Source organism: Ictalurus punctatus, chromosome 17 (assembly GCF_001660625.3).
Source record: "Ictalurus punctatus breed USDA103 chromosome 17, Coco_2.0, whole genome shotgun sequence".
Lineage (NCBI taxonomy): Eukaryota > Metazoa > Chordata > Actinopteri > Siluriformes > Ictaluridae > Ictalurus > Ictalurus punctatus.
Genome location: NC_030432.2, coordinates 22,924,968 through 22,952,671, shown reverse-complemented (window position 1 = coordinate 22,952,671; position 27,704 = coordinate 22,924,968). Strand labels below are relative to the sequence as shown.

Here is a 27,704-nt window from a genome sequence, read left to right as displayed (position 1 = left end):
CCAATAAATAAATAAATAAATAAATAAATAAATAAATAAATAAATAAATAAACCTTTACGGGGTCAACGATTACTTAAGCAGGTTGGTGTTACTATAGAAACAAAACCGGGTTCGAACGAGTATGATCTGCAGCTGTACTCTACTCGTTACAGAAACGTCCTCGACACCTCCTGACCAATCAGAACGGAGCGTCGGTAGTGCTGTGGTATAAATGATTTGAAGGTGTGTATTGGGGGATTTGGGGCCGGTGGTCACACCTTGTCATGTTGAGTAAAGTAGCGCGCGGGCAGTACGGGGTCTTTGGGTGACTCCAGGCTGTACGTGGTGCTCTTGGAGATGACGATGTTCATGGCTACGTCGCACACGGTGTAGAGTTTCTAACAAGGATATGGTTTAAAAAAAAACAAAAAAAAAAAAAAAAAAAAGGGAAAAGAAAAAAAGGTATTATGAGGTAAAAGCATCATGACGTGAAGACGTAACGAACGGATCGTTAATCAATCAGGACTGGTCAGGAATGAAGAAGAAAGGAACTTGAAGAAAGAATAAATAAATCAATTTTTAAAAAAGGCGCTCACCTCGTTTATCTTCGGATCATCTGGACACTGGCCATCTTTTGTCTGTTTGATGTTCTCGACCATTTTTCTTATGAAGGCGTGACTGTTGTTCTCATTCTTGGCCATTAGGATCTCCAAAATAAACCATAAAGCCCTGAGGAATTTTTTTTTTATGGGGGGGGGGCAGAGAGAGGCAGAGAAAAGTCATTTTTCCAGCAATAAAGCCAGAGCCCTGGCAAAATCAATCTCTCTGGCTTTTCTTCATTTTAAATCTGTAAGAGCCTGTCTCTCTCTCTCTCACACAGACACACACACACAAAGTGTGACTCACTCCTTGATGTCTTTGAGCTGCTCTATGTCTTGTACTTTGACGTAGTCGGGGTCGTGGGCCAGCAGGTGGATGGCGTATGGCACCACATATTCCGGCAGGAGGGAGACCAGCTTTTCTACAAGACACAGACATTCAATCTTATTCTTATTCTTCTGCTTATTATTATTATTATTATTATTATTTCAGACATGAATATGGAATCAGTCGGAGCCCCCCCTCGCCACCAGGGATGGGGATTTTCACACTCACAGTCTCACACTGGAAGACCGATACACAGAGTCGATTACAAAAAAGATGCGTGTACTGTATCCCTCAACTGTGAAGGTGCTCCTTTAGGACAACCTAATTAATCCAAATTCATTTAGCATGACCGAACGACGGGCCAAAACATCTGCCAACAAATTAACCTGATAGGACGAAGAAAAAAAATAAAAAATAAAAATAGACATACCAAAGTCATTCAGCTCACCCATTCACTACGTCCAAGATGACTCAAACTTGTTACTCTAGATCCATCCATCTATCCATCCATCCATCCATCCATCGATATCTATCTATCCATCCATCCATCCATCGATATCTATATATCTCTATCTATCTATATCTCTCTATCTATCTATATCTCTCTATCTATCTATATCTATCCACCTATATCTATCCACCTATCTATCGATATCTCTCTATCTATATCTATCCATCTATATCTATCCATCTATCTATCGATATCTCTCTATCTATATCTATCCATCTATATCTATCCATCTATCTATCGATATCTCTCTATCTATATCTATCCATCTATATCTATCCATCTATCTATCGATATCTCTATCTATATCTATCCATCCATCTATCCATCCATCGATATCTATCTATCCATCCATCCATCGATATCTATCTATCCATCTATATCTATATCTCTCTATCTATCTATATCTCTCTATCTATCTATATCTATCCACCTATATCTATCCACCTATCTATCGATATCTCTCTATCGATATCTCTATCCATCTATATCTATCCATCTATCTATCGATATCTCTCTATCTATATCTATCCATCTATCTATCGATATCTCTCTATCTATATCTATCCATCTATCTATCGATATCTCTCTATCTATATCTATCCATCTATCTATCGATATCTATCCATCTATCTATCGATATCTCTCTATCTATATCTATCCATCCATCCATTGATATCTATCTATCCATCTATCTATCTATCTATCCATCCATCCATCCACCTAACCATCCATCCATTGATATCTATCTATCCATCTATCTATCTATCTATCGATATCTATCCAGCTATCTATCTATATCTATCTATCTATCTATCTATATCTATCTATCCATCCATTGATATCTATCTATCCATCTATCCATATCTATCTATCTATCTATCTATATCGACCTATCTATATCTATCCATCTATCTATCGATGTCTATCTATCTATCCATTTCTATATATAAGCTTTTTAACGTCATGAGAAACCTCTCAGTCGAGTGTCCACAAACATCTGAGTCTGGGTAGTGTGAATTTAAAAATAAAAACCTGTAATTAACAGCACTCCTCCTGAAATACGAGTCAATCCTCAGCGTAATTAATGGAGCACTCGGGGTTAACGCGGTGCTGTTAACACGTGGCTTGATGTTTATGCTGCACTGCTGGCTAAAAGCGCTGTACATATAGAAGAGGAGTCGAGTGTGTGATTTTAACGTATCACTGAAGCGAGCTGTCGTCAAGCCTATATTTAAAACATACAAATAAACCTCCTTCCAGAGCCCACGCCCTTCAAACAGGGACGCCAGCTAGCTCTCGGTTCTGACGGAGAACGTAACAGACGTCCCTCTGTGCCGATCGGACGGATTCGGAGAGGCCGGGGTGTTGCCGAGCCTGAATGAAATATCTGTGGACGCCGCCGGAGTCCGAGCGAGAGCGTTATGATGTATACGTGGCTCTCTGAAAGCTTACTCACAGTTTCTGAGTGTTTAATGAAACGTCAGGGTTATACAGTACGACGCGCGGTTCAGTCTCAGGGTTTCAGTTTGTATTTCTTAAAACTGCAGTTATAAAATGAGTCGGAGATGAGCTAGTGCCGTGACACGAGAACTCCTGATCCAGTGTGATGGGGACGGGAAGGAAGTAAATAAGTAAGTAAATAATTAAGTAAATAATTAAGTAAGGAAGGAAGTAATTAAGTAAATAAGTAAGTAAATAAATAAATAATTAAATAAGTAAGTAAATAATTAAATAAGTAATTAAGTAAATAAGTAATTAAATAAGTAAGCAAATAAATAAGTCATTAAATAATTAAGCAAATAAGTAAATAAATAAGTCATTAAATAAGTAAACAATTAAATAAGTAATTAAGTAAGTAATTAAATAAGTAAGTAAGTAAGTAAGAAAATAAATAAGCAAATAAGTCATTAAATAAGTAAATAATTAAATAAGTAATTAAGTAAGTAAATAAGCAAGCAATTAAATAAGTTAGTAAATAAGTAATTAAATTAATAAGTAAATAAGTAAATAAATAAGTCATTAAATAATTAAGCAAATAAGTAAATAAATAAGTCATTAAATAATTAAGCAAATAAGTAAATAAATAAGTCATTAAATGAGTAAACAATTAAATAAGTAATTAAATAATTAAGTAAATAAGTAAGTAATTAAGTAAGTAAATATGTAAATAAGCAAGTAATTAAATAAGTTAGTAAATAAGCAAGTAAGTAATTAAATTAGTAAGTAAGTAAATAAGTAAGTACATAATTAAATAAGTAAGTAAATAATTAAATAATTAATTAAGTAAATAAGTAATTAAATAAGTAAATAAATAACAATTAAATAAGTAATTAAATAATTAAGTAAATAAGTAAGTAATTAAGTAAGTAAATAAGTAAATAAATATGTAAATAAGCAAGTAATTAAATAAGTTAGTAAATAAGCAAGTCAGTAATTAAATTAGTAAGTAAATAAGTAAGTAAATAATTAAATAATTAATTAAGTAAATAAGTAATTAAATAAGTAAGTAAATAAATAAGTCATTAAATAATTAAGCAAATAAGTAAATAAATAAGTCATTAAATGAGTAAACAATTAAATAAGTAAATAAGTCATTAAATAATTAAGTAAATAAGTAATTAAATAAGTAAATAATTAAATAAGTAATTAAATAAGTAAATAAGCAAGTAATTAAATAAGTTAGTAAATAAGCAAGTAAGTAATTAAATTAGTAAGTAAGTAAATAAGTAAATAAATAAGTAAGTAAGTAAATGTGTGTGTGTGTGTACACATGGTCTCACCGCTGACTGCGGCGTGCTGCTTGATGTACTCCCGGCGCAGGTTGATGTTTTTGACCAGGCACTGGCGAGCGTGAGCCCTGCGCTCCTTCACCGGGTCTTTGGCGCACAGAGCGAACACCGCCAGGTACTCCAGCGGCAGCCGCAGCCGACACAGGCCCTTGTGCAGCTTCTGAGCAAAAGCCTGGCGCACCTGGTAACACTCATCCTGAGGACAGAGACAGTGACAAAGTGATGACGCGTGAACGAGCGAGCGGACGAACAATGAAGAAATGAATGAGGTAAGCCTGAAGAGAACAACGCGAAGCCTCGAGTGTGCAATCCGGCTGCAGTGTGCTAAAACGCCACCGTACGGCCTCATAACACCAGCAGCAGCAGGACCGCCGCAATCGCGATCGTCTGGCAATCGCCTTTCATGCAGATTTCTCCTCGTTAAAAACAGACCGAGCTGGCTATTAAAGGTGACTTGTGACATGAAGCACGGTGAGGCGGTGTTTGAGTCTTACGTTGATGACAAGAGCACAAAGCTGGTACTGCTCCAGGGTGATGATCTCATGGTAACAAGGCTCCTGAGCCAGACGCAGCACCGCGCAGCCCGCCGCCAGGCGCAGACGTGACATGTCCGGCTTCCTGAACACACACAGGGTTAAAAATCAGCGATTAGAAGAAGAAAAAAAAAGGTCTTCATTTAAAATACAGGGACGGACGCCTCGTCCTGTACGTCATGAATCGTTTGGCTTTGCTCACAGATCAGCGCTAGACTTTTTTTAATCCCAGTGACTGTAATCACAAATAAATAAATAAATAAATAGATAGATATTATTCGGACACTGGTCGGTAGAGTAACCCCCTGTGATGAGCTCTCAATGTTTTTATACGTGCTCGGATTTTAATGCTCGGATGTGATCGGACAAAGTCTGATCTCTAGGTCGCTCCTACTCGGATCTTTCTTGAAAATGGCAAACTGTGAATCCGAGGCCACCTTGGAGTAAATAGGCCGTCTTTGATAACATATTTAAAAAACAAACAAACAAACAAAAAAACAACACACACACTTGAAAAATAAATAAATAAATAAATAATAAAAATACCACAACAATGTTGAAATCTGCATTCTGATTGGTCGGAAGGGCGATGATTAATTACCTACACCAGAAACTCTGACTGCAGTGCGGCCGCGGTTCGTGTTAACGTGCTCGTTCGAATACGTTATCGTTGCTATAGTAACAGCTCATATGCAGGGAACGCGATGGACGCACCGCAATAAATAAGCCGGATAATAAGCTGGATAAATGTGGTGCTGTTTAAAAGTACAAACAAAAACAATAAACGCCCAAAAGGGGGCGCTTTCTGTAACGAGGCGTTTACGGGAGTCTTCGGGACAGAGGAGTCGCTCAGTAACATGACAGGAGGCACCTCCCTCTCCCCTTCTCTACCTCCACCTCCCTCTCTCCCTTCATTCCTCTACCTCTCTCTACCTCCCTCTCTTCATTTCTCTACCTCCCTCCCTCCCTCTCTTCCTTCCTCCCTCTCTTCCTTTCTCTACCTCCCTCACACCCCTCGCTTTCTCTCTACCCCCCCACCTCCCTCTCTTCCTTTCACTACCTCCCGCTCACTCTACCTCCCTCTCCCTCCCTCCCTCCCACTCTACCTCTCTCTCTCTCTCTCTCTCTCTCTCTCTCTCTACCTCCCTCTCTCCCTTCATTCCTCTACCTCCCTCTCCCTCCATTCCTCTCCCACTCTCTACCTCCACCTCCCTCTTTCTCCCTCCCGCTCACTCTACCTCCCTCCCACTCTACCTCTCTCTCTCTCTACCTCCCCCTCTCTCCCTCCATTCCTCAACCTCCCTCTCCCTCCATTCCTCTCCCCCTCTCTACCTCCACCTCCCTCTTTCTCCCTTCATTCCTCTACCTCCCTCTCCCTCCATTCCTCTCCCCCTCTCTACCTCCACCTTCCTCTTTCTCCCTTCATTCCTCTACCTCCCTCTCCCTCCATTCCTCTCTCCCACTCTCTCCACCCCCCCACCTCCCTCTACCTCCCTCTCTACCTCTCTCTCCCGCTCTCTCCACCCCTCCTCTCTACCTCCCTCTCCCTTCATTCCTCTCTGCCCCCCTCTCTCTCCCTCTCTCAACCCCCCCTCTACCTCCACCTCCCTCTTTCTCCTTTCATTCCTCTCTCCCGCTCTCTCCATCACCCCCCTCTACCTCCCTCTATTCCTCTCTCCCCCCCCTCACTCTCTACCTTCCCGTCTCTCTCCCTACTTCCCTCTCCCCCTCTCTCTCCCTTCATTCCTCTACCTCCCTCTCTACCTCTCTCTCCCTCCATTCCTCTCTCCCCCTCCCTCCACCTCCACCTCCCTGTTTCTCCCTTCATTCCTCTACCTCCCTCCCTACCTCTCTCTCCCTCCATTCCTCTCTCCACCCCCCCCCCACCTCGCTCTCCCTTCATTCCTCTCTCCATCCTCCCTCTCTACCTCCACCTCCCTCTTTCTCCTTTCATTCCTCTCTCCCACTCTCTCCATCCCTCCCTCTCTACCTCCCTCTCCCTTCATTCCTCTACCTATTCTAATCTGGCATACTATTTAGGACGGCCCGAAGGCGAACTCGGACGCAGCAGTAGAATATTATAGAATATAGTTCTACTGCAGTGCCAACACGTATGGACGCACTCACCCCATCTTGCCCTGTTCAGTCAGATCTCCATCACTGTTCAGTATGGCGGTGAGCATCCTCAGCGTGGAGTTCCCCGACTTGCTCTGGTTATTCTTCACCCCGAGCAGCCACCTCACCATCAGCTTAATGCCCTGAATCTGAAAAGAAGATTGAACAGACGCCCTTGATAACACAAAAGATATTTATTTAGGAAACCCCCCCCCCAAAAAAAAAAAAAAAACAGCGATTCATCAACGTCACGTACACCAGTGCGAGATAACAACTACGGTCTGAGACACAAACCCTGTCTCTCGACAAGGAAAATGCTCCGAACCCAAAAACAATATCAGGAAAACTCATCAGCTACGGGTATTGCGAGTCTTTTGGGGGCATTTTAATAAATTATCCAGCACGGCAGATGGTTTCAGAGACACTCGTGTTTCTCAGGAGGACAACGGCTAGGCGTTTAGCGTTTAATAAGGTAGCCTACCTTCGCCAGTGTTTCAGGGGAAACTTCATCATCTGGAACCCAGAGCTTGGTCGTTTTCTTGCCAGGAATCTTTGAGACAGAGATGAAAAAATAAATAAAAACTAAAAATACACCCTCAGATAAAAAAAATACTCTGGCATTCAAAAGCAGCAGGGTCTGCGTGCCAACACGGCAGAGCGAGGAGATTCATCACTTATTTCTTACGTCAGGGTATTTCCAGGGCTCACTCCATTTCATGCTTTTTAAGCGCATTTTGATGCCAGTTTAAGAGATCTGAACGCTCCATAACGGCAGAATTACACACAATCGCACGGGTTAAAGACCACCGAGGGCTGTAGCAAGGTGGAAATGTGGTGGAAGGACGTGATGACGCGATTACCCGTCATCTCTCGCCTAATTAACCGCAATATCTTTTTGTCTTTCCTTTCCTTAATAATAAAACCGATTCGAAGTGGTTTATTTGAGAAATATTTTGCCGTGTTTTTCTGTGACGAATCGATTTCTTTCCACCTTAAATGAAAGTAGAATTGGACTTCACGCCACTGTTTTGAACCTAGGTTTCCACGAGGATCACGAAACGCTAGCGCCGGATTATCACAGTACACGTCGTGTATGCTAATAACTAGAGATGCACCGATACTGAGTTTCTCAGCCGATACGGATAACCGGTTATTCAGAGCGATATCGGTAGGAATATGTACGGATTTTTCTTACTCCATTTATAGCTAATAATTTCACATTTATGTATATATATATTTTAGATTTCTTTGTCTGAAGAAAACATCGCAAGCATTACGTACAGCTATGAAACAGCTGTCTATGCATCTATCTATCAGTCTGCATCAAATGTGTCTTACAAAATGAACAAATATGTAAATAATTGAAGCAGGCGGTGTGTTGCTTCAGCAGTATTTATTAAACGCACACGGTATTGAGATGCGTATTTAATAAGACTCACCCTGTCGTTCATCAGCAGGTCTTTCACGATGAAGTTGGCCACTAGCGATTTAAGCGGCCCGGCGAACTGCTCGGGCGCCAGCATAGCCAAGTGACCCAGCGTGGTGAGTGGAGTTATCAGCTGCTCCATGTTCTCCGTGTCCAGACTTTTATGCAGAGGCTGTAGAGAAACCGACGAGAGGCTTTAATCAGAATAAAACTTTATATCAGAGACTATTCTATTCCCTCGTACTAAAACGCGACGGGATCCGACGCTAGGACTCGAGGTCAAGCTCAGAAACGAACGACGGCTTCGGGGAGGCTTTCGATGTATATCACAACGTTGGATTTTCTCACCGGCTCGGTTTCGCCTCCGCCGAATACGTTTCTGCGAGTAAACCGTCTTCTCGCTGGTCGGAGCGCACCTGGTTATTCGATACGGACAGACAGCGGCGCCGCGGGCTTATCGTGGTCTTTCTCTTTAGCCGCAGTTGTCATAATAATGTGTTCGTCTGAGCAGGAATCGGCGTTGTTGCGATTCACAGAATTGGGAATTTGGGAGAAGAGCCGTTACACGTCGCGTTAAAACGAAACGGTGCGCTTTTGTTTAGTTTATTGTGAAGATCCTGTGAATTCAAAGTCAAGTCAATTGGTTGAGCGAGGAAGGAAAATGTAGTTTCTCTAGGACACGGTGTTAGATTTAACATTAAACAGTCCAGTCAGATAACAGACTACACACACACACACACACACCACTATACAACAATTAAGCACAGAACAGTAAAGTCTAGACATTAGACAGTTGATAAAGACCACTGGACACGTATTACTCCAGTGCACAGGAATCGGTGGCAATAATCCGTAACCACGTCAACGATGTCGGAAGTGCGGATAACGTGTGAGTGTTAAAGTGTCTGTGCTGATAGAGTGAGCGACGTGCTCCTCAGGTGTAATGTAAACGAGTGCAGCAGGTAGTGCGACAGATGAGGAGAACTGCGAGGTGGAAGTTTAAAATCCTCACCTCGAAGATCTGTGCAAAGTGGGTGTCTCTGTTGGAGAACATGGCGTGGATGCAGCGGATGGCGTACTTGGCCTGGCGAGGAGGTCCCTTCTTGGCTTTGTGTTGCAGTACCGGTAAAAGAACCCTAGAGGAAAGCAAATAAATAGGGGGGGGGGGGGTGGTAGCGATGGAGCATGTCTCAGAAGGACAGACAGATTACATGGTTCAGCAGAAGAAATTTTTTTAAAAATTAGCAATATAGATGCTAATAAATATCAAGACAACAAATAATTTCATGAAATTATTATTATTATTATTATTATTATTATTATTATTATAGTGCTCGTAGTTTTCATTCGTCTACTAAATCAAACTAAGCGGCACACTCACGATTTGATGTGCGGGAAGCTCTCCTCCAGTTTTCCGCCGGTGTTTTTAAAGATCTGCAGCGCCGCCTCGGCCACCTTCTCGTCGTCCATCTTCAGACAGCCGAGCAGAGACTCGAACGTCTCGGCCGAGTGGAAGGACACGGGGTGAGTAAAGGACAAAACCTGTGGACGCGACAATCTCAATCTCCAACAGAAACGTTTTCCAAACAAGAGGAGAAGATAAGATAAGTACTTCCCCCACACGAGCCAATCAGACGGCAACCTTTAAGATCCTGAAGCTCGTGGCCAGAAAAGTATACGGGCGCTCCGGAAATCATTTAAACATCACCCGATGCGATCAGAATCGAATAAAACGGCGGAACTGAATCCACGGATACCTTGAGTAGCTCCAGCCCCGCCCTTATGGCCTGCTCGGTGGGAACGCCTTCGTCGTCGTCGTCCGCTGTACCTTCTATGGACTTGTTCACCTGTTTGATAAGCGCGCTGTGGAAGAAAGATCGCGGAGGGAGACGGACGGTCAGACTCGGAAAGGAGAAAAAGCCCAGACGAGGGACGGGATCAGCGTTAGCGCGCTGTACCTGATTGACTCGGTGTCGATATGGACGGGAGCGATCCTCTCCAGTAAGAACTTCACCATCTCGAGGAAAGGGTTGCTGGGTTGTTTGGGGCTGCCCAGTTTTTTTGTGATCTCTTTCTGTAAAAATCAACACGACCGCAAGACTCGGGTTATAACACACACACACACGCAGACACGATCCGATCAGTCTAAAACACTTCAGCACAGGGAGAACGGATTATGGGTAAATTGAGTTCAACTAGGGGCCATAATCCCACTCATAATCCCAGACCTTTGACCAGAAAATGAAGGAAAAAGAAAAAAGAAGAAGAAAAAACACCCGAGTCAGAATTCCTACTCGGAGGAACTTCGGGCTCGGCAAGTGAATTCGAATTCAAATCCGAAACAAACAAACTAGCACTTTATACCTGAAAATGAGTTACACAGTATTTACTTTAGATCGGTTCTATACAGGTCACCGTTTCGAGAACGTAAATACACGTCACTCGTCAGTGACGTTAACACGGAGCTGTCCGTGTAAAGGAAAGGAAGGTACAGAATTCTCAAACGGCGTAATTACGAGCTCCGACTTCCTACGTCCGAGATGAGACGAACGCGGCTCTATATTAAGCTCCTTCGTATGGACATCTGTATCGACAAGCCGATTTTGTATGTAGATAGTTTCCGAGTGATTTTATAGCACGGGTGCCACTTTGTGGGTCAAACCCACTTTACCGGGAAAGAAGAAAAGCCGACCTGAGTACATGACGAAGTTAAGATAGACGTCCTTACCACGCAGACTTCGGCCTGTTTACAGGAACAGGTCGGGCTGACCAGCGTCTCCAGCTGCTTCCTGATCTTCTCATCCTCCTCCAGAACCTGCGCCAGCTTCTTCACAAAGTCCTGTGCCTTCCCTGGGTCAGGCAAGTTTCCTATGAAAATAAATAAATAAAAAATACACACACACACACACACACACACACACATATACATATGTTAAGAATAGAGTGAGACAGCAGCGCAGTCGTGCTGTTCCTACTCCATTATAACAGGACGCACGAGGACTAGAACAACGCGAGACTTACTTGTGATGACCATGACCTTTGAGAAGACCGCTTTATTGTAGGAGTCCGACTGAAAGGAAGAAGAAAAAAAAAAATTCCATTTCAATTTAACTGTGAAGCGCAAAACAACAACAAAAAAAACGACCCCCAAACATCAACATACTTTTGGCTGTTTAACCAGATCCAGCAAATCTTTCACGTGGTGTCTCAGCATGTTCTGGCATTTCCACATTTCATTCAGGGCTCTGGGGGGAAAAAAATAACAACCACCACCAAAAAAAAAAAAAACGTTAAGCTGATATTAACAGTATACTAAATAAATAGTCGTAGTAGTAAGTATACGAGTGCGGCATTCATATAAACCTACGTCTCAGGGTTCACCTTCTGACCAATCAGATTAGAGGATTTAACCAGCTAGAGAAGGTAACGGTGGACTTACTTGACTGCGTTAGAATCCAGCGTAGCGTACAGGTAATACAGACACTTCATCCGTTCTGCAGTCTCCAGATTATGAGGCACCATGTACTGGGCGAAGATTCTCTCCACAAGCAATCTGCCGATAAGATCAGACCAGTGAGTGACGAGCGATTAACACGAGTTACTGAAACTGTAAGATCCTCTGACGCCGAGCGGGAAAACACGGTGTATAAATGTCTACACGAGTTCACGTGAACATGATATGAGCAGAGCATCAGGAAAGATACCGTACTTCACAACCCATACAGTGACAGCTTCGCTGTGCCTCCCCTTGGCTAGCGACACCACAAACTATCCTAGTTAAAAAAGTTTGATATTTTCACGAGATTAATACTTTCATTTTAATCCTTTTGATATCCCGTGATACAAGTTTAACACTAGATTATTTTGCAGCCAATTTGACTATAGCGCCCAAACATTAACGGATGAGATCTGGCTAGTTTCTTCGTTTCGAGTTGTGAATTCGCTCCAACCCCGCCTCTTTTTCTTAAATGAACACTGGCAGGGTGTACTTATTTTCAAAAAAAAAAAAAAAGTGTGTGATGGGCATCTCGACATATTGACCAGTTACTGACTGACCTCATCTCACAGGCAGCAGAGACGTCACTACGATCTACAAACACCGACGTGCGACACGCATACAGAGACGTGATGGAACACTGTGGAATGTCTAAATATAAACAGGAAATGAAGCCGTCCGTACGATCTCTCTCTTTCTCTCGCTCGCTCTCTCCATCTCTGCGTTGCAGTTTACAGATTATATCCGTGCCTTCTCCCCGCAGCTACCCCATTCCTCCGGGAGTGGGGGAGAGTGTATTCATAGCACTCTACATCCTCATCATCATCATCATCATTATTATTATTATTCCCTCATACAAAGCCCTAACACGGTGCAATAGCGGGAAAGCTAAAGACCTGATTGCAGGATTCACGAAACAAAAAGAGCTCCTCCATGAGAAACGTCTCTACAGAACGACCGAGTGTTTAAGAACAAAACCCGACATCTGGCACGGTTTTTATCTCAGCAGAAAAATATGGATCCTATTACAAGGCAATGCAAATTCTGAAGAAAAAAACAAAAAAACATTAAAAGATTTTTTTTTTTGTTTTTTTAAATAATCTGCATGAAGCATATTACAAAAGGTGTAGTATTCATTTTTTTTCATTTATTTCTTACTTCTACAAACATCCCTGAAGATACGGAGAACATGATATAAATAAATACATAAATAAATAAATAAATAAATAAATAAATAAATAAAAAGTGTAAAAAAAAAAAAAACAAAAAAAAAAAACGTCGTGGCCTTAGCCTTAATCGAAAACCTGTTGGGGAAAACAGGCTTCCGGTCCAGAATACTTGTTTGTGATTGGATGCTCCCCCTGTCAGTCAATTCATAGATCCTGGAGGCGGAGCTTTGTGAACATGGGCAGGAATCAATCAACGCAGACAGTTAGGTGAAGCCTAAGCATGGGGAAAAACTAAAAACACTAAAAACAAACCACTCACCTACCTAATGCGCCTCTGAAAAAGGACTTTAAATTCGACAGAAAGCCATGAAGTATTACAGACTACAATGACTTTATATGCATCTACACGTCTTTATTTATGTGCGTGATTTATCCGGTGCCTTTCCATCACCCTAGGTGGCGCTATACTTTGTGTGTAAAATGCGATCGTACTCCTGAACTACTGTTGAATGACGATAGCGTCGCCGGCGGATTCGGAGCAGTGTCGGGAGGAAGAGGGGGCGGCGTGGATCGTTCGGCTCCTCGTTGGTGCGTTTCCCTCTTTTCCCCCTCGCTTTTAAATCGCTCATGAATGCCTTTCACTTTCAAATTAGCAGCGATCGCTTGAAGGGTGGGTTCATTATTATTCTTAATGAAAACAAAATGGTACAATGACAAACTCGCTTATATTAAACCAAATCTTTTGCCATCTCGCCTCATTCAGTACGTCTAGATGGACAACCAATAATCCGATATGAGCCCGATTAAGACGATACTCTGATTAAGAGACTAGCATGTAGACAGAGATTATCGATGACCTTAATCCGATTAAAGTCGTACTCGAAGTAAACACAGACGGAATTAAGACGTGTGGAGTATTCCTGTTTCAGTCGCGTTATCGACGTGCGTTACAGACACGTACACACCTTAATCACACTGTTAACGTCGTGTGGGAGTTTTCACCGCATTCTGCGACAGGACACGTACACACACGGCAGCGCTCGACCGTTTGACGGCAAACGAGAGAGCACGGCCGCGTCCCAAACCGCGTACTTACCCGCTATATAGTAGGAGAAATACATGTGTTTCGGCTACTATATAGACGGTAAGTACGCGGTTTGGGACGCAGCCCACGGCTTCAAGCGGTCGTCTATTTGCATGTTCAGCACGATAAATAATTAACCGCACTTGAAGCTTTCGTAAAATTAAAAATGAAAACACCCAAAACTGTATACGGTTCCATAACGAAGACCAACGGTACGTCGATACGTGAGATTCTGGAGGGACGGCGTGGCGCGGTGACGTAATGACGTGTGGTGTTAATCGATCTATATAACACGTAAAACGGGAACATGGAAGGAGTATTCTAAAAGCGACTCATGTAACCACCTTAATCAGAATATCGTCTTATTCAGAATAAGCTCAATAATTTGATTATCGCTGTCCATGTAAACGTACCGACTTTCATCACGTGATAAATGAAATCTTACTCCTGCTGATCTGCGCTCAGACTCATTCGACTCATGCTGAATTGAGAAGAGGTGTTCTGGTTTTTAATCGTAGCGTCCGTTTTCAGGCTCGAAGCGCAATGATGGATGGCCTTCATAATTTTTCATTAATGCTTTTAAAATCTGGGTGAATGACGGGATTCTCGGTTAACACGACCCCGGGGAAGCACATACGCACGAGCAGAAAAGAACGATGTTTTCGATATACTGCGTTCCCGACCCCCTCCTCCCAAAAATCTCACTTACCGGTCATCGATACTGTTCTGGTAGTAGATGTGCAGCAGTTTGTCTTTAATCCAGGAGATCTGTTTGGATGCTTCCTTCCCCGCCTCCGCCTGCAGGGCGTACTTCTTATAGATCTGTGCGAGGCCCATCATCGCTTCCTTACGCACCCTCCACTGTAACACAGGCATATATACTTTATACACTCACGAAACATCACTGTTATTATAGTCCGAGGGAAAAAATAAATAAATACTGCACGTTCATAAGCAGTAACGAGCTCCTGGGGGAGAAATCATGAACAGAAGGCGTAAATCTTCTATCCTCTCTAAAGCAAACCAAGCACAGTTAATAGAAGAGTTTTGCTCTTATGAGCTGGTTATTAATACATATTTACAAACGAGGTTTTTAATTTTAGCTCGAGGCGGTATTATTTTTACTGTTTAGGAGTGTAACGAGGCGGTGTGGAGCCTCTTAAGACGCCGTTCCAGAGCGCGGTACGTTTCCATCGATGGGTTTCCCCCTCTTTGTTGGCCTTTGTTTATCAATCGAATCTGACGAATGAATTTATTTCTTTTGAAGATATCGTGAACCTGTAGTACGTCTGTTCATAGAAATACTGAACAGATTTAGTTTTATACCGGACACAAAGGCACGTCGTGTTGATGATTAAGAAATGAAAAAGGAGTCTCGTCAGTCATCGTTTTACGTCGTTCGATTCTGTGGTGGAGAAACAATCGGATCGTGAGTGTTTTGTCACACCCCTATTATTATTAGTAGTAGTATTAGAATTAGTATTATTCGCAGTATTACTGTTAGTAGTAGAATTATTAGTATTACTATTAGTAGTAGTAGTATTATAACTGGTAGTAGTATTAGCAGTATTAGTAGTAGTATTATTAGTAGTAGTAGCAGCAGTATTATTATTAGTATTATTAGTATTAGTAGCAGTATTATTAGTAGTAGTAGTATCGTTAGCATTACTATTAGTAATATTCCTTTTAGTAGTAGTGTTAGTATTATTAGTAGCAGTATTATTATTAGTAGTATTATTAGTAGTAACATTATTAGTAGTAGTAATGTTAGTATTATTATTAGTAGTATTAGTATTAATAGTAGTAGCATTATTAGTAGTAGTGTTAGTATTATTAGTAGTAGTATTAGTAGCAGTAGTATTATTAGTAGTATTATTAGTATTTAGTAGTATTATTAGTAATATTACTATTAGTAGTGTTAGTATTATTATTATTAGTAGTATTACTATTAGTAGTAGTAGTGTTAGTATTATTATTAGTAGTATTACTATTAGTAGTAGTGTTAGTATTATTATTAGTAGTATTAGTAGCAGTAGTATTATTAGTATTTAGTAGTATTATTAGTAATATTACTATTAGTAGTAGTGTTAGTATTATTATTAGTAGTAGTATTACTATTAGTAGTAGTAGTGTTAGTATTATTATTAGTAGTATTAGTAGCAGTAGTATTATTATCAGTATTTAGTAGTATTATTAGTAATATTACTATTAGTAGTAGTGTTAGTATTATTATTATTAGTAGTATTATTAGTAATATTACTATTAGTAGTAGTATTAGTATTATTAGTAGTATTATTATTAGTAATATTATTATTATTAGTAGTAGTATTAGTATTATTAGTAGTGTTTAGTGTTAGTATTATTAGTAGTAGTATTATTACTGTTGAAGAACTGCTTGGTGACGCAGAAAGAAAAAAAAAAAAGGGACATGAACTAACAGATCATGTGACACCACCGTTAAGTGACACAGATCATCAGTATAAATGTAGATACCTTTATTTTCCCCCGCATTGCATGTCAATCACAACCCAGAGGTCGAGTGTGAACATTAATTAGCTCTTTTCTCTTTTCAGACGTCATGCCTCTGTGTGTGTTTTTAATTGGAGCACACATTTGCAAATTCGCCCGGATAAAATGAAGGGGAAGCACCGCTAGCCAAAACAAAACGTGACCTTCACATCCTTTCCCTTCGGTAAATTAGTCTGGTTTAGTTTTCTTTGCCAGGCGAATTTTATAGGCGTCTGGCGTGCTTCGACCGGGAAAGCTGAAAAGCGTAGCTTTCTGACTTCTCCGTAGTCGAAGGGGTCAAAAGCAGCACGGCGCCTTGAAGCGTAAACGTTTGCACCTTCTCGTAATAAAAGTCCAAGACGTCCACGTTCCTTTCTCATCGGCTACGCTCACACGCGGCGGGGATGCCAACAAAATATTTCATCTGGAAATAGTCATTTTTTAAATTTTGTACAAAAATACTGCCATTAAATTTCTTTTCCCCTGAAAATAAGTCATTTTTAAGTAATTTAATTACTGTCACTCGTCATGTAAAGATAAAATCTGGTTTCGGATTTCACTCGGCTCCTTTAAATCCGTGGCCCACGTGCGCACGAGGTCGCTCCGGGGGGCCGTGAGGTCGCTCCGTGGGGCCGTGAAGTCGCTCAAGTTCCAGGGCGTGAGTGGAAACGAGTGGCTGGTTCACTAAATAAATAGCGGGAATTATTCCCGATACATTTTTTTGACACAAGTAGACAATAACATCACGGTTAAATATAAAAGTTATATCTCATGGAGAAGAAAAAAAAACAAACTCTATCAACCTCCCTCCGAAGTAGCTTTTACTCTTAAGCCAATTTATGCTATTTCTCTCCGTTTTTCGTATAAAAAATGGTGCAATAACGCTACGCTTAACAGTCAGAACTATTCTATGTTTGAATCAAATTGAAAGAATTAAAAGAAGAGTTTCATTTTAGATGGGGTCAAGATTGATACGGAATTTAAGAAGTAATTAATAATGCTATTGCTTTCCAGACAGAGCAATGAGTCAGGAATTTAAACACGACGTCGACGACGCGATCAGTAATTCATCATTAAGTACTTTCTTTCAAGTCGTTTCCCCGACGGCCTACGGCAGTGTAAAATCGAACACTCTACAAAGCATTTAAACTGGAGAGTGATTTAAAGTGCACCTATTATGTTTTTTTCAAATATTCCCTTTCACGTAGTGTGTCATATACGTAGCTGTTTGTGAACGTAAAAAGTCGGCAAAGTTTCAAAAATCAAACCGCACGACAAACGGAGTTACCGACTCCCAAACGAAGGAAGCGATTCTGAACAGCCGAATCGAGTCGTTAGTGATTCCAGACTTTACTCCCTGTACTAACCTACGTAGGTTTGCAACAAAAAGCCCCGCCTCTGGTCTTCATCGCCGACAGACGGAGCTGAAACTCGTTACGGTAGTGGGCGTTTCCTTTTCTTGAAACATGCTGACAGCAGTAGACCGATCACAACAGACTGAGACATCTGACCAATCAGAGCAGAGTATGCTCTCTGAAAGGAGTTTAGAGTGAATCGTTTAGAACGGATCATTTAACGAGTCGTTTGTGACACTGGGGGAAAGAGTTAATGCTGCAGTTTAAATTACGAGCACGTTAAAGTGTTTTCTGACCTCGGATGCGTGTAAATCTATCGTACGAGAGCTTTAAAACAAAATTAGGCACGTTTCAAAACCATAATAGGTTGCGCTTTAAACCCCTTGTTTGCTTTGCTCTCCTGCCATGGTCAGGAACCTCTCATGGGTCCAGGAGGGATATTAGATGATATTTGTTTAGGATCAGAAATGTACTGTTAGGTTCCTTACCGTGGTCTGGTTTGATTTCAATCTACTTCCCGGTTAATCTGCTCTACAGAGTCTCCCACAGGAGGATACGTATAAACGGTTCGTTTAGAATCGGCTAAATCAGAATGGCGTAAATCTTCGGAGGGGGTGATAATAGCCGGTAGTGAAACGGCACGGTTTTGTTAAAAACCGAGCTCTAATGTAAAATGTCTTCCGCAGCACCGTTTACGCAGGTGTACAGAATGAGAAGCAATCAGGTCAGCCCCCCCCCCCCCCAACAGCAGATGTGATTTGAAAAGGCTGGAGAACGGCTATATCTGAGTACGGTTCGATATATTTCATTTGGCCTCCTCTGCCTGGAGGCCCGAAGAGGCTGCAGATTAGATTAGGAAGAGAAATGGAGTGGAGCTCGAGAGAAACCGCAGAGCTAATGAGCTCCAGGCAGCCGAACGCACTGATGTCACACGGTAACAGCGGCTCGCCGTCTTGGTGTTTTTTTTTTTTTTTTTAAATCACTGATGGTGGAGGTGGAAAAAAAAAACAACAACAAAAACACAAAACAAACGGCAGCAGCAAATAAATAAATAAATAAAAATAAGAACTCACCCGCTTGTCGAGCGTCCTCTCTCTCACAAAGTTCAGCAAGTGATCGTTGACGAGAGAGAGGTCTTTTTTCGACGCGGTCACGATGGACACGATGACGTCGTGCCGGATGGCTTCCTCCGGGTCGTGAGATCTCACTTTAAGATACTCTGAAAAGCGCAAAAACCGACACACTTGAATTGTAATTAATCGTAGTGTGCACTAATACGCTGTCGCGCTAATACGCTGATTAAAAAAAAAAAAAAAGTGCTTAAATGTGTTACTTGGCGAAATGAATAGACTTCGGACTATAAGTGCTGCCAGCTTCCTTTCACAAATACGGTGCACCCCCACCCACCCCTCCCAAACCATCACCGCCGCCACACAGAACCCACACAACACCTAAGCTCTAAGGAAAACCCTGCAGTGTTGGACCACGTACACTGTTACACATCAATGGTGCACTCCCCGCCCTTTTTCCATTTTCCTCCCCAAATTGGTTCCCACCCCCCAGCCAATTAAGGTGAAGGCTAACACACACTTCCTCCAGCCGACTGCAACCTGCAACACACTCGGAGGAACGCGCTATCGACCCTCTTCCACATACGCGAGCTCGCAGACGCCCACGATCGGCTAGTGTTTCTGTGATTGACAGGGGGGAGGGAGTATGTTTATGTTTACATAAAACACAGAAGACAAGACACGGTTTCTTTCTTAAAAATCACTCATCCACGATGATAATTACGTGTTTGTTGGGTTTTTTTGTTTTGTTTTTTTTACATATGGTTACAAGAAATATATCTTTACTTTATCAAAACGTTTTACTCGAGCCCACATTTGCATTAGAACTTAGAAATTTTCCATTAAAAAAAAAAAAAAAAAAGGTGTTTAATCGGACCTGGTTCTGTTTCAGTACGTACGTACGCACGCTTTAGTGACTCGACAAAGGACATGGAATATAAAAAAATTTCACTAATATGAAATGGGGACAGTGGTGGCTTAGCGGCTGGGGCTCTAGGTTACTGATAGGAAGCTGCCGCTATTGGGCCCTTGAGCAAAGCGCTTAAGCCTCTCTGCTCCAGGTGTGCTGCATCGTGGCTGACCCTACACTCTGACCCCGACTTCCTGACATGCGAAGAAAAGAATTTCACTGTGCTGTAATGTATACGTGATCAATAAACACTCGTCATTAATAAACTTCTTTTTTTTAAACAGCTGTGGAATCTGAACGGCGTACGAGAGTGAATTTGGTTCCGAAAGCGAAGACTAGCACTAATCTAACGCGCTCTCGGGAGTCTCGTCTCTCACCTGTCAGATCTTTAGCCAAATCCGGATGATTCATCAGACAGTGGCTGGCGAACTTCACACACTCCAGTCGAATAGGAACGTGGATATCGTTGAACCTGAGACAGCAGAAGTCGTCGATGAAAACCAGACAGTCCTCACAAAGACGCACACTGCCGCTCAAAAGTTTAGACACCCTCATTCTTTATTTATTTATTATTGTTCCACATTTTATAATAATAATAAAGTCATCGAAACTCTGGAGGGACACAAATGGAACGATGGGAATTATGTCGTGATAAAAAAAAAAAAAAAAAAAAAAATAAATCAAAGTTTCAGTCGGGTGTCCACAAACTTTTGACCGGTAATATAAAACTTCAATTAGTTGAGAATTAGACACTACTACTACTACTACTAATAATAATAATAATGATATAGGAGGAACGAGGAAGCTCTACCTCCCGAGATAGCACTGCCACAGAGGCTTGTTCTGAGACGCGAGTTCCGAGTCCTTAGCGCCGAACATCTTGGCCAAAAGCTTGACAACTTGAAGCCGTTCATCGTTATCGTTACTCTGCACACACACACACACACACACACACACACACACACACACACACACACACACACAAATACAGAGATTATTCCTTTCAGAATAAAGCCAAAGCTGCAGGAAGCAAAGTGCAAGTCAATTAATTCTGTTGTGATGAATGAACCCATTTAGTCTATTCAGCTTTTCTCCTTACTGCATCCTGCATGAAAACAAAACATCAATGAAAGTCTATGCAAAAGCAATAAGGCATGCATGTATTCATGGAACACAATTTATCATTAAAAATTGCCTCTCGTTGAAGCTCGCGATATATTAAAAAAAAAAAAAAAAAAAAAAAAAAAAAAAAGGGATGAGATGAAAAACCTGACCTGGCAGAGCAGCCAATACGGCCGACGTAATGTGTATGCTAATACCACACACACATTTATCAGTATGAAACAGGCAGCCCGAGGGGAGCTTTGCATAACCTGGCGTTCTCTTATAAACCTGCTGAGGAGCACAGAGCGGTCTTAAGCCTGTTTTACTCCTCGCGGCGTTTAGGATGATCATTCTAAAACCGTGGACTGTGCGTGTTCTCCGTGTCTGATTTCACGAACAAGAAGATGGTCTAACGATAAGTGAGGAAGAACACACCACAGACGGTGCTCCTGTATGAAAATAACGTGCACCCGGGTGGATTTTGGAGAGCGTGTAATACCCCTAACCCCGAATACCCCTTCGGTAGAACGGAGCTCACGCGACGTGTAGAGAACACGTGCGTGTACGAGGCGAAGATGGCGGGTTTGCCCGTTTTGCGGCTTTGCACGGCACAAACAGCCGGTTATGATGCTGCGCTGCTAAACGTCATATTTACAGCGGATATTAAAAGTATACGCACCCCCGTTAAAACGGCAGGCTTTTGCGATGAACTTAAATCATGTCAGAACTTTTTCTATCTTCAGTGTGAAATTTAAACCTGTGAATTAAAGTCAAAAACATTTTTTTTTTTTTTTTTTTTTTTTTTTAAACACAATAACCTGGTTGCATAAGTGTACACACCCCTAAACTAATAGTTCGTTGAAGCACCTTTAGATTTCATCACTATATTTTGCCGTTCTTCGTTATAAAAGCGTTCTAACTCCGTCAGATTGTCTGGGAATCTCCTGTACACAGCTCTCTTCAAGTCACCCCACAGATTTCCGATTGGATTTAGGTCTGGACTCTGACTGAGTCGTTCTGAAATCTTGAAAAGCCATTCCTCTGTTGATCTGGAGGTTTGCTTCGGGTCGTCGTTATGCCGAACGGTGAAATTCCTCCTCATCTTAAAAGGGTTTTAGAAGAAGATTTAAGGTCTTGTGATAAAATTATCTGGTATTTGGAGCTCTTCATTATTCCCGCCACCCTCATTAAAGCCCCAGTTCCAGCAGGACAAGAAACAGCCCGGAAGTATGATGCTTCCACCACCATGCTTCACCATGGGGATGGGGTTCGTTTTTTGTTGTTGTGCCAAATATATAATTTGGTACTATGGCCAAAAACTTTGGTTTAATCAGACCATAACACGTTATTCTACATGGTTTTGGAATGGATTTTATTTATTTTTGTCTTGCCACCCTACACCATATCCCAGAGACATGAGGAATTCTGGAGACTGCTGCCACAGAAATTGCTGAAATTCTTTGAATGTCGCTGTAGGCCTCTTGGCAGCGTCCCTGACCGGTTTTCTCCTGATCTTCTCATCAATTTCCCAGGGACGTCCTGTTATTAGCGTCACAGTCGTGCCATAATTTTCTCCATGGTATATCCAAAACCTTGTCGTTTTTTTTGCGTGACCCTGATTGATATTTTTCAACAACGGGATCCCGTACCTGCTTTCTAAGCTCTCTGCGGCCCATGGTTTTACAGAACAACGGTACTGTATTAGGCGTTAACCTGTCACATAAATTCATGGAAGGTGTACGGCACACCAATTGGTATTTAACATGAGTTTGAACGTGATTGGTTGATTCTAAACACTGCCACATTCCCAATTATAAAAGGGCGTGCTCACTTATACGAGCTGCGTATTGAAGGGTGTTTGTGAAGGTGAATACGGTTCTGACATGATTGAACTTGATGGGTTTTTTTTACATCACAAAAACCTGCCATTTCAGCAGGGGTGTGTAGACTTTTTTTCATGTATATACATATATATGTCCACCGCACTGCTATGAGCGAGTCGGGATATTAAACGAACGCCGGCTCGGACAAACCTTGGTGGCGTAACGCTACGCCGTCGTCCTATTAGCGGCTCGTACCTTGAGTTTAAACTCCAGCTGAGGCAGAACGGACAGGAGAAGATGACTGTCGATGTTGTAGAGCTCCAGGATTAAATCGAACACGTGCTCTGACAAGTCGCTCACTGACGTCTTCCCCAGCATCAGCACCTGGTTAAAAAACTGAGGGGGAGGGGGAAAAAAAAACAAAAAAACAATAAACACAACATAGACACAGTTCAAAACACCTCCATCCATCACTGTCAGGAAATAGCAGCTGCAGCGTGTTCCGTATAGGCCTATGACGGGAGATCAGGAGCTGAACACTACCGGCACTGTTTTAAATAGAGATACAACGACGACAGATACGCCGCGCATGACTTCACAACAAGACCAATACACCAATAATATATTAATACTCAAAAGACAGTTTTACTTATTCCAAGCCCTTCGAGAAGGAAGCTAAATTATCTACCAAAAGAATTGAAATGAGAAAAATGGATCGAAATACACTACCGCTCAAAAGTTTCGGCACCCTCATTCTTTATTAAAATTTTCCCCCCCTACATTTTATAACAACAACAATAATAATAGTAATAATAATTATAATAAAGTAATCCTAAACTTTGAAATAACACGAATGGAGCTAGGGGAATTTTATGTTGTGATGACAAAAACAAATAAAATAAATCAAAATAATTTAGCATTTTAGCATCTTCGAAAAGTCGACGCCCTTTTCGCCTAGAATTTCCAGAAACGTATTCTTGGCGTTTTCTGATTTCTCGAGGAATTTCCCCGAGATGATTTTTAACGTATTAAAGGAGTTCCCACCGACGCCGGACTCTTATCCGCTGCTTTTCCGGAATATTTCACCCCCCGCGTCCTGGTCGTCCGTTTAAAAACATATTTGTCCGTAAATAAAATGTTCGTTCTCTAATGAAAGAGACGGACACGTCGGCGCGATGATATTTCCGTCTACGACACCGACTTCACACGTTTGATCACACGCCTTCGGATCGAAAGCTTTTTAACAATCGCCAGAAACGTTCCGGTCGGGTGTCCACAAACTTTTGACCCGTAGTGTGTATTTAATAAATCAAGGTCTTAATCGTTATCTCATGATGAAGATCAAGTAGACGTATATCCTTTTTCGCAGTAAACGATCTGAAATGACGTCATAATAAGCTAGAAACGTTAAATAAACCTAATATGACCAACTCCCAAAACATTTCCTCACTAAAACCAGCGCGAGACAGGAAGTAACCCTAACCTGGGAGGTCTACATTCGGTGTGTACGGTCACTTCTATTCAAGAAGACTTCAACGTGACGCTCGAGCCGTAGCGGACGTACGGAAGCTGAGGGGTTGAAGGTGTGACGTCTACTTTCTACGCACGGCGAAATCGAGCTTTTCTGAAATTTATGCGAATCGGGTACGACGAGGTAAAGCGGCAAATCCAAACGACGGGCTTGAATGATTCCTGTGGTACGTTATTACTGCGGTTATTTCATTCGTTAAGGAGGCCTAACCACGGTTTGGCGTAAAGATTCCTCTACGCGCGTGGAAGCGTTTCGAATCATTGCGTGGTCGCTTGAGGTTACGGTCAAACCGCAGGAGCTCGTTAAGAATTCGAAACACAACACTGAATGATGTAACAGAAAGCCTGTAGCGGTGTATATATACAAAATAAAAACCCACTCACGTTGGTTATGTAAGGCTCGATGGCCTGCGCGGTTCTCTTCAGCAGCGCTTTGGCCAGGTCGTACGCCTGCTTGTTCAGATTCTGCAATTAAAATCATTTCAGAAACGTTCTTAGTATAAATATTATTTAATGGGGAGTATTTTCAGCAGTACGGACACCACGATTTGACGTATTAGTGTTTATCCGAAGGTTCATAAGACAACGGAAGGAACGACAGGACGATCAGTCGGGCACTAGAACAGACAGAACCGTAGATAAGGAGGTGAACGGGACAGGAGAACAGAGACAGAGATAAATAAACAACAAAAAAAACACAGATCGCTAGGACATGAAACAGACAGGACACTGGACAGGCAGAGTTTCTGAAGGCTAGACTAAAAGACAGGCAGGACAATGGAAGGTGAGACAGAGAGAACGCTAGAACGTGCGACGGACGACGAGACTGACAGACTGCTAGAGTGTTAGACAGAACACTGGAACTTGAGCGTGACAGAATGCTAGACAGAGAACACTAGATAACGAGACAGACAGGACACTAGACAGACAGAATTCTAGAGTGAAGAACACTAGATAACGAGACTGACGGAACCCTAGACAGAGAACACTAGAACTTGAGGCAGACAGAACCCTAGACAGACAGAACCCTAGACAGAGAACTCTAGATAATGAGACAGACAGGACACTAGACAGACAGAATTCTAGAGTGAAGAACACTAGATAATGAGACTGATGGAACCCTAGACAGAGAACGCTAGAACTTGAGGCAGACAGAACCCTAGACAGAGAACGCTAGAACTTGAGGCAGACAGAACCCTAGACAGACAGAACCCTAGACAGAGAACGCTAGAACTTGAGGCAGACAGAACCCTAGACAGACAGAACCCTAGACAGAGAACACTAGAACTTGAGGCAGACAGAACCCTAGACAGACAGAACCCTAGTCAGAGAACTCTAGAACTTGAGGCAGACAGAACCCTAGACAGAGAACGCTAGAACTTGAGGCAGACAGAACCCTAGACAGACAGAACCCTAGTCAGAGAACGCTAGAACTTGAGGCAGACAGTACCCTAGACAGAGAACTCTAGAACTTGAGGCAGACAGAACCCTAGACAGACAGAACCCTAGACAGAGAACGCTAGAACTTGAGGCAGACAGAACCCTAGACAGACAGAACCCTAGTCAGAGAACTCTAGAACTTGAGGCAGACAGAAGCCTAGACAGAGAACTCTAGAACTTGAGGCAGACAGAACCCTAGACAGAGAACGCTAGAACTTGAGGCAGACAGAACCCTAGACAGAGAACACTAGAACTTGAGGCAGACAGAACCCTAGACAGAGAACTCTAGAACTTGAGGCAGACAGAACCCTAGACAGACAGAACCCTAGACAGAGAACGCTAGAACTTGAGGCAGACAGAACCCTAGACAGACAGAACCCTAGACAGAGAACTCTAGATAATGAGACAGACAGGACACTAGACAGACAGAATTCTAGAGTGAAGAACACTAGATAATGAGACTGATGGAACCCTAGTCAGAGAACACTAGAACTTGAGGCAGACAGAACCCTAGACAGACAGAACCCTAGTCAGAGAACGCTAGAACTTGAGGCAGACAGACCCCTAGACAGGGAGAACCCGAGACAGACAGAACAGTGACACAAGAACAAATAAAAACGTCGGAGTATAGAGACAGAATGATAAAACGAGAGACGGACAGAAGAAATGAAATACAGAGAACCCGCCACACACGAGGCCATCGATCAACGGGAGCTTTAATGAACCCGAGCCTTTCGGCTGACTCCATACACACTCGGTTATATTACAGTGATTAACACGTATACGGCGATTAACACGGTGATTAATCATTCCTCCGTGATCGGAGCTCGGTACCTTGTGTGCTGGAACCAAGTTGACCAGGACGGTGTCCAGGAGCTCCTGAGAAACAGAATCTCCCTCACACACGATCGAGCTCATCAGGTCTACCATGTGCATGTGCACCTTCTGATTGTGTCCATTACTGCAGACACACACACACACACACACACACACACACACACACACACACACACACACTTCAGCAACACCGAAACCACTTCCAGCTCATGCAGAGAATTTTCTCGTTATCTCTTACTAAGAAAAGAAACAAACAAAGATGAGTCACGATGCACTTACGCCTGTCTGGCACTTAGCAAATCATTATATCTGGAACACAACGATAATCCACACACAATATTCTGTTTCTGCAGGTGTGTGTGTGTGTGTGTGTGTGTGTGTGTGTGTGTGTGTGTGGGGCATCTGCAGTGTCTTTTTTATTCATCAACACATGAGCTCATCACTGCGCCACTGCGTTTTCCCTCAGCGAGGACGTTTCCAGCTGAGATGACTTAACCGTTAATACACACACCCAATAAGGAAGTCCCACCTGGGGGACACACACACACACACACACACACACACACCCCCCCGCCCAACTGTCATACTGAAGTATAATATTGGTGGACAGGAAGCTGGCAGCTCATTACAACAAGCCAGTGCTTTCCAGTTACATCAGTGCGTGGGAAATTACTCAGACCTGCCCTTCTGAATTACGAGCACCGGGAGAGAGTGTGTGTGTGTGTGTGTGTGTGTGTGTGTGTGTGTGTGTGTGTGTGTGTGTGTTAGTTAAAGATTTGAAAGCAGATACTCACTTGATCACTTGGAAGAGCGTTCTGTATAGTTGAGTAAATATTTCATTACTGTCCTCCAATTCGAAGCAGATGTTGTAGGATTTCACCCAAGCGATATTCTGCCAGGAGGGGGAAAATAAATAAATAAATCAATCAATCAAAAGAGAATGTCGCACATCAGAGAGCGAATTACCGACTTAAAAAAAAAATACAAAGGAAAAAATCATGCCACGTACCTCCAGTAAGTAAAAATATCGATTGAACTGGGCGCTTTTAGTGTCCTCCAATCCTTTCAGCTGTCGGGTTATGAACATAAATATATCC

The 27,704-nt window shown here is 42.2% G+C and overlaps 1 protein-coding gene across 2 annotated transcripts in view; it reads right to left on the bottom strand.

Moving 5' to 3' along the window:
• pds5b (PDS5 cohesin associated factor B) overlaps nucleotides 1–27,704 on the bottom strand; it is a 48,468-nt gene that overhangs the window by 7,163 nt on the left and 13,601 nt on the right. For both annotated transcript variants that reach the window (XM_017491078.3, XM_017491079.3), the window contains exons 4-28: nucleotides 27,617–27,703; nucleotides 27,402–27,499; nucleotides 26,605–26,731; nucleotides 24,715–24,795; nucleotides 23,056–23,196; nucleotides 20,685–20,800; nucleotides 20,251–20,345; nucleotides 18,967–19,112; nucleotides 14,740–14,891; nucleotides 11,721–11,834; nucleotides 11,445–11,526; nucleotides 11,303–11,351; nucleotides 11,010–11,149; nucleotides 10,240–10,355; nucleotides 10,039–10,144; nucleotides 9,663–9,823; nucleotides 9,294–9,417; nucleotides 8,295–8,453; nucleotides 7,337–7,405; nucleotides 6,868–7,004; nucleotides 4,702–4,825; nucleotides 4,199–4,403; nucleotides 887–1,001; nucleotides 577–709; nucleotides 259–378 (exon numbers count right to left, since the gene is read on the bottom strand). In XM_017491078.3, coding sequence (XP_017346567.1) covers nucleotides 259–378; nucleotides 577–709; nucleotides 887–1,001; nucleotides 4,199–4,403; nucleotides 4,702–4,825; nucleotides 6,868–7,004; nucleotides 7,337–7,405; nucleotides 8,295–8,453; nucleotides 9,294–9,417; nucleotides 9,663–9,823; nucleotides 10,039–10,144; nucleotides 10,240–10,355; nucleotides 11,010–11,149; nucleotides 11,303–11,351; nucleotides 11,445–11,526; nucleotides 11,721–11,834; nucleotides 14,740–14,891; nucleotides 18,967–19,112; nucleotides 20,251–20,345; nucleotides 20,685–20,800; nucleotides 23,056–23,196; nucleotides 24,715–24,795; nucleotides 26,605–26,731; nucleotides 27,402–27,499; nucleotides 27,617–27,703 — 2,997 coding nt within the window. The remainder of the gene's footprint in view (nucleotides 1–258; nucleotides 379–576; nucleotides 710–886; nucleotides 1,002–4,198; nucleotides 4,404–4,701; nucleotides 4,826–6,867; nucleotides 7,005–7,336; nucleotides 7,406–8,294; nucleotides 8,454–9,293; nucleotides 9,418–9,662; nucleotides 9,824–10,038; nucleotides 10,145–10,239; nucleotides 10,356–11,009; nucleotides 11,150–11,302; nucleotides 11,352–11,444; nucleotides 11,527–11,720; nucleotides 11,835–14,739; nucleotides 14,892–18,966; nucleotides 19,113–20,250; nucleotides 20,346–20,684; nucleotides 20,801–23,055; nucleotides 23,197–24,714; nucleotides 24,796–26,604; nucleotides 26,732–27,401; nucleotides 27,500–27,616; nucleotide 27,704) is intronic.